The sequence below is a fragment of the Schistocerca cancellata genome, chromosome 1, assembly GCF_023864275.1.
Source record: "Schistocerca cancellata isolate TAMUIC-IGC-003103 chromosome 1, iqSchCanc2.1, whole genome shotgun sequence".
In the NCBI taxonomy this organism is placed as follows: Eukaryota; Metazoa; Arthropoda; class Insecta; order Orthoptera; family Acrididae; genus Schistocerca; species Schistocerca cancellata.
Window position 1 is genome coordinate 1,023,904,558 of NC_064626.1, and position 7,445 is coordinate 1,023,912,002.

The following is a 7,445-nucleotide window of genomic DNA, read 5'->3' on the forward strand; positions in this document are numbered from 1 at the left end:
TCTAAAGAACCTGATGAAATTGAAATAACTAAACAAATTAAGAGACTTAAAAACAATAAATCATCTGGAGAAGACATTATAATTGCAGAACTACTAAGATCAGCTGGCCCTAACACTATAAAATGCACTACTCAACTAATAGGACATATCTGGTAATCTAAGAAAATACCTGAGAACTGGAAAACTGCCCTATGATGTTAATAATTACCACGGAATCTCTCTTCTCCTGCTTGCATCAAAATTCTCTCGCATTGTTTACTTCATCAAGCCAAAGAACAGTTAGAACTTAAAATTGGTGAATAACAAGCAGGCTTTAGACCAAACATATCCTGCCGAGAATAAATTCTTAACTTAAAACCAATCCTTAGGCTGGTATTAGACAGGGAGACAGACTCTCCCAATTATTGCTCAACTGTGTTTTGGAAAAGGTAATTACAGAATGGTGAGAGCAAAAGTCGAGTCAAAATATAGATCAAACAATCAAGTTAGGCAGAAGTAATATTAGAGTAGTTGCCTCACCTTTGCAAATGATCTGGCAATTTTAACTAGGGATATTACCACAGTTCAAAAACAAATTGAAATTCTTAAAGAAGTTGTGGAAAAAGCAAGAGTACAAATATTATTTGAAGAAATGGAATATAAGACATGCAACAAACAAGAACCAAAGTTTCTGAGCATGAAATACAGAAAAATAAAAATTGTTTCTCAGTTTAAATAGTTGGGGGAAATCATACAAGAAAACGGTCTGGAAAAAGCTGCAAACAAAGTTCACAATCAAAAAATTGCAAGTGCAATCAGAGTAACACAAAATATTTATAATAAAAAATCACTTTCTAAATTTAGTAAACTTAGGCATTACAGGACTATAATCAAACTTGAATGCCTTTATGGAGCAGAATAGAAAGAGGAACTTTCAAGAAATTCAGAAGAAAGAAAGAAAGCTTATTAGGGAAATATTAGGCTCCAAAATTACTGATGGAGAAATCTGTAGGCTGAGAAGTAATAAGGAAATAGAAGAATACACAGACATACATGGTGACATCAGAGAATGAAGACTTAAATTTCATGGGCACATTAAAACAATGGCACCCACTAGGTTGACAAAACAAATAGAAAATGTAAGTAAGACCAAAACTGAGCCTATTAAATGGATCACTGCAATTAAGGAGGATCTTAAAGTAGGTGATATAACTGAGGCAGATGTTACAGATAAAAAACATTCAGACAAAAAATATGTGATTGGAAAACTGGTCAGAGGGAAATTAGAAAACAGGTTGTAACATCAAGGTCATGAAAGAAAGAGACCTCCACCTGCAAGGATGAAACAAATTTGGACACAAAAGAAGGCCAACCATCAAGAGTGACATTGATTGATTATACTTTGCATGGTCCTATTGGGCCCATGTGTGGATAATAATAATGATGATGACGATAAATATTTAATAAATTTACTGCCTTTAATTATTGGTTCTGAAATACATCTTTGTCCTCTGGAACAAATAGTGTAAAATGCTTTCTCTTTGGAGGTGAGTTATAGATTGTACATCTAACAGCTGTCATTCTTTTCTGATTCATGTTTCTAATACTATAAATCCATGTTCATGAAACAAATGCCAGTAGTGGTGGATTTTTGTATCTGGGTGATTTTTCATTACTTGACTCTAGATTATTTTCCCCATTTCTCATATTCAGTACCTCTTTGTTTCTAAAGGTGGAAGCATGGTTCTAAAACACCTAAATATGAATTTCCACACTTCTGAAAAGAGCAGCAACCTAAACTGTTGCTAATATTATTGCCTGCATAAAAAAAAAATATTAAATTGTGATTATGTATTACATTGCCAGGTTCTCTGTTTTGGATACTTTTATGAAATAACGCACTTACTTAAATGTGTCCACACCAATGCTATAATCTGCCATTCCAATTCGATCATACGTTAGTAGAATAGTGGTTGATCCTACATCAATTTTATTGGTTGCTAGTTGCCTCAAAATTGAAAGATCTCGTGAATATTTCTTTCCATCGTGGTTTGAAACTTTTAACCTGCAAACGTGACCATACTGAGAAAAAATAAATTAGTGATACAGCATATGCTGTAATCTAATACAATCATTTCTAATTTAAAATTACTGCTGGAGGACTAAACTGGAAAGATTTCTAGTCAGTCACTAAAATTTGTATTTATTAGTCAAGACACACTTCACAAACTTAAAATATTAATTTTTCTAACTGACTGTGCAGTGTTTTGTTGAAGCTGCCAAAGTATAAAAATTTAAAATAACTTAGAGGAATGCAGCCAGGTGAAGTCTTCAACACCCACTGATATTTTGACATGTGCTGACCCTGTCATCTGAACACACAAATGCAATGAGAGAGGACTGATCAAAGAAATGTAAAACCTCAGTATCTGGGTTATATGCCAAAAGACAACAAATACACCATAAACACTAGTAGCATTAAACTGCCAAAGGTGACCAGTTTGACCAGACAGAACAGAGCTCCATGCAGAACTGAAGCAAAAACGTCCATCTCTATTTGTAAGGTCATTTCCTAATTTAATCACAACTGATTGCTAATAAAACCATTGCAACAGCTGAAATGCATGCTAGGATGTCCATGTTGTATTCCATAAGACAAGGTGATGTTTTGCAGTAACATATTTGCTTACCTGTTGTAAGTGCATGTATGATGGTATGACCTCCATGGTTCTGATTGTCCACCTATGCCACAACTGCAAGGAATACAATAGATACCCATCTTACACAAACTAAGATCATCCTATACAGATCCTGAAAGGGCCTAATCTAATATGGAATTCAGAAAATCACGTTCCACACTATGTTTTGATAGAATATGACCAACTCAGATAACAAACTATCTGGGTCTGACATGATATCCTATGAAGCAATGTTGGTTCCTTCACACTAAGCTGTATGATGAAAACCATCAGCCTTTTAGATACAAACCAGTGCAAGTTATTTTCCTATAAATGGCATGATGCAGCATACCACGAACCATTCTCCTGACAAATGCATCAAGGAAGAGAAGGCAGCCATTCCTTACCGCTTCCATCATGAAGTAAATATTTGGGTGGACCAACTTCAAATGCTCTAAAAAGTCACTTAAGAGAAGAGGAGTTTTTGGCACAACTTGACAAGAAGAAGGGACCGATTGATAGGACATGTTCTGAGGCATCAAGGGATCACAAATGTAGCATTGGAGGGCAGTGTGGAGGGTAAAAATAATAGAGGGAGACCAAGAAATGAATACACTAAGCAGATTCAGAAGGACGTTGGTTGCAGTAAGTACTGGGAGATGAAGAAGCTTGCACATGATACAGTAGCATTCAGAGCTGCATCAAACCAGTCTCAGGACTGAAGACCACAACAACAACAACAGTTGACAATGGGCTCCCCATTACAGTTCTATCAGTCTGTTCATAATACTGGTCGCAGAATAAAAAGTAAGTTGAAATAAACACAAGTTGAAGTAGATTCTTTAATTTAACACCAAACCCAACATCAGTTAACTGCAATGAATCAAACAGAGGACCACACCAAAACTTACTAAAATATCAGAGTCATACGAATGAAATCCCTTTAATTGATGCCAGCCGGAGTGGCCGAGCAGTTCTAGGCGCTTCAGTCTGGAACCGCTACGGTCGCAGGTTCGAATCCTGCCTTGGGCATGGATGTTTGTGATGTCCTTAGGTTAGTTTTGTTTAAGTAGTTCTAAGTTCTAGGGGACTGATGACCTCAGATGTTAAGTCCCATAGTGCTCAGAGCCATTTGAACCTTTAATTGACATAAGAAGTACATTGAGATTTTAATGTAATAATGTGAAGCACACTCTGACCTACTAGTGGGCTCAACAGAGTAGTTGTTTTGCTTCACAGTTTGCCAGAAGACCAATGTTACTGACAATAGGCCTAAGAGGAAGTGCTTCCTTGTAGATCTTCAGAAGGCCATATAATCAGTGGAGAGTAGCATTAGAACTAAGACTCTTGATAGTTTTCTGTGACAAAGAACTTTTCTTTAGGAGGTTGTTAGTCTTTCTTTCAAAACTTTTTGCTAGGTCAACATTGACCCTATGATATGCTGAATCAGATAGTAAACAATGCAATTTTTGAATGTAACCCTCCTTATCCAACAGAACCGTACCTTGGTTGACAATACCCCCTCATCTCAGACCCAGGAAGTTTTTCAGATATGTGGTATGCTATTGACCATCCCCGAATCAGGAGTGTGATTACAATTATGAGGTGGCACCTAAGTCTACTGCCTTTTACCTTACACTGGAAGAATTTATCACAGTATTTATCAAATTCTGTGAAAAAATTGTGTGGAAGTGTTTCTTGACTACAGTCAAAGATTAGGGTCCTTGTAGGATGTGTGAAGGCTTGTGTGAAGTGGATGTCTGTCAAATTCCTTGAACTTGTGGTATGTCAATATCGATAAGTCCTTCAGGACCAAGGAGACCATTGTATTGAATATAAGCAACACACATGCTTACAACAGCAGGGCAAATCTGTTGTTGCAGAGCATTACTTTGGCATTGATCTTCCTGTTGTATATAACATCATGGAGATTCTGACATGCACTTCCAGCTATTCACATAGTGCTATTAAGGAAGCAATTGAGATTAAATTAGCAAGTGACCTTTCAAATAAAGATGGAGGTTTTTACTTAAATTTTCCATGGAATCCTGCTGCTTCCCTGGTCAAATGCAGAGAGACAAACTTAATGTTACCTCACATGATGGCTATTAATATTCACTATCAATATTCTGATGTCGGTCACCTTTGGTTGTGTGGTGGCGTACTTGTTGCATTTGAGTCTTGAAAAATGCAGGGTGTGAATGGTGTCATCAGGTTCATTCCTGTAAGCTATCTGAAAAGTGTTGTTGCTGCCTTTACAGTTCAACACATAGTAACAGGCACATCCTTAAAATACAGTTATGTGTAAAGGTCTTTCACATTACCTAAACTCCAAAATATCCTGCAGCAGATGAAGAATAGATCTGTCAAAAAGTTCACGGTTCCGACTCATATCCATTTGAAACTGTAATGGATGTAAAGGACAACTGTTCACATTTTATGCTATAAAACAGAATTCTAGTGACACAATATAAATAGCACTTTCACTATAACCTAAAGAAAGGCAGGTCATCATCCTTGGTTAGTAATGTCAATATAAAAAAGATAAATCAGTCTTGCAAACATCATTTCATTCATTTATTCATAGTTAAAGATTTGAAGAAAATACTGTGAGGTCCTTGGAAATATTATACTACAGTTCTCATTGACCAAAATAACATTACTGATGTAGCTCATGATTTGTAATCCTAGCAATGTTATGCTGCATGCCAGTTTCAAATATTCCATTGTTTTACATTTATATATAGTAAACTCATATTTAGTAGACTTACATTACTATCTGTTCTGACCACTGTGCCTCTCGCAGAATATTTGTAATTACTATCCCCTCGAATATCATATACATTAATTTTGTAACTTAGATTTCCAACAAGTGATTTATTTAGTCTCATATCCAGAAAACTGCAGGCATCCTTGTGTGACAAGGCAGTTTCGCTTACTTCTGTTGTGAAACTATGTTCTCTGTGTGATATATTTGCAGTGCATTGGAAGTTGACTTCCGATATGTTTAAAGCAGTGGCTGACATGAGGAAGTCGTTTTTGGAGAAGAAACTTAAATTAGACTGTTCTTTTACCATGCAGAACCAGTGGGCTCCACAATAGCCAAATGAATCATTTTTCAAAACCTGTCAACAAAGAGATTCAGTATCATTTGCAAATGTAAACAAAGCAACAGAAACATTTCTACATCATCGTTCCCTTTTACTTTGACAATGAACTGACTTCAGTCATTCATGATACACAGTATGTATTACTTTCCAGCTGCAGATGTTGTATTTTATGTAAACATTAAGTACAGCAACTACTTAGCTACAGCTTGTGGATGTACAGGGAAGCTAAACTACATCCAAAACACACACGCACGCAAGAGAGAGAAAGAGACAGAGAAATAAAATTTTCCACTGTATTTGTTGCTATGGAAGAGAATAAAAATTGTAGAAAGAAAATATGAAAATGTGTGAAAATCAGTGGTAATATCACACATTTTTCTATCAAAAAATGTTAACAGGCAACTCAGTTTACTTATTTACTTTTCTTCTATAATTAATTAAATTGGTAACAGTATTTTATCTGCTCACTCAATGAATCTGCTTATGGTTTCCAGAAATAACATAATTTTCTCACTTGTGTTAATTATGAACAATCTATACTGGACTTATTGACCTCAGATGGGGACTACATACAGACATGTTTCTGGAAAGGAACACAAGTAAGTTTAATTTCAACTTAGAACCTGCATCCTGGAGTACCTTGGAAAATATTTGTCTGACTGATCTATCGAATGTACGCTCTTGAAATTTATTTTATCATAACCTTTGTTTGAGTGGCTTAATGATGTAACTGTTAAGTGTTTTTAAATGCCAAGTTCTAGGATACACTTTTAAGTTCTTGGCATGATACAGGGTGTTAAAAATTATTAGAACAACAAAAACAGTCAGTAGACTGTCATTAGAATATGTATTTACTAACATCATTATTACAGTCTGCCACATCCACAATGAAGTATGTATTACATAATTGTTTTATAAGAAGGTTTAAGAAGGTTCTAGCATCACCTTTCAAGAAAGTAAGAAGCTCAGCACTTGCAAAGCTATATTAAAGTATAGATTAAACATTTTATTCATATTCATTATGTACTAGAATGAAAAATTATGAAATTATAAATTTAACTTACATTAATCCTTCTTTTCTGATGGTTTTTGTGTTAACTAAAATGGGAATGATTTTGAATAAATAGGAATCTGTGACTATTATTCTTACTTTCAATCATGCTATTTGGCTTCACAAAAAATATTTGAATTTAGCACAGTTGTAACACATACTCACTGATTTCAGGAATGTTTCACCTTTTTCACAAGTAAGATCAATAATGACTCCATGTTTTGAATTATTTCCATATCTGTGCAAATCAGTAACCCACAAATTTTTCTCAATTTCACAGTCAAGTAATGATGAAAATACACCATACTCAGAAAGTTTCTTCATGTATAGAATTGTATTACAGTTTTCTAAAACAATAATAATCATATATATTAATAATTTTACTGATAAGATAAGAGAGTGATCACTGAAAATGTCAAAAAATAGTGTTACCATTTTCACAGCACAGAAAGAAAATAACATATGATATCATTTTTTTGTGGAAAATCTTAGCAAGAAGATTTAATAAAGAGACATCCATACTAGTGGACTGCCTGAACATCATACTGTTCATTAGGAAAGTGCTTCACTGGATATATCTGTCTGCCAGTCAGAAAATCTGACAGGGGTAAATGTACTTGATGGGCA

The 7,445-nt window shown here is 34.9% G+C and overlaps 1 protein-coding gene across 1 annotated transcript in view; it reads right to left on the bottom strand.

Annotated features, from left to right (window-relative positions):
- LOC126162844 (uncharacterized) overlaps positions 1-7,161 on the bottom strand; it is a 95,367-nt gene extending 88,206 nt beyond the window's left edge. Inside the window, exons 1-4 of the mRNA XM_049919612.1 lie at positions 6,984-7,161; positions 5,429-5,782; positions 4,982-5,061; positions 1,886-2,044 (exon numbers count right to left, since the gene is read on the bottom strand). Of these exons, the coding sequence (XP_049775569.1) occupies positions 1,886-2,044; positions 4,982-5,061; positions 5,429-5,782; positions 6,984-7,142 (752 nt within the window). The 5' untranslated portion in view covers positions 7,143-7,161. The remainder of the gene's footprint in view (positions 1-1,885; positions 2,045-4,981; positions 5,062-5,428; positions 5,783-6,983) is intronic.
- Positions 7,162-7,445: the final 284 nt, after the last annotated feature.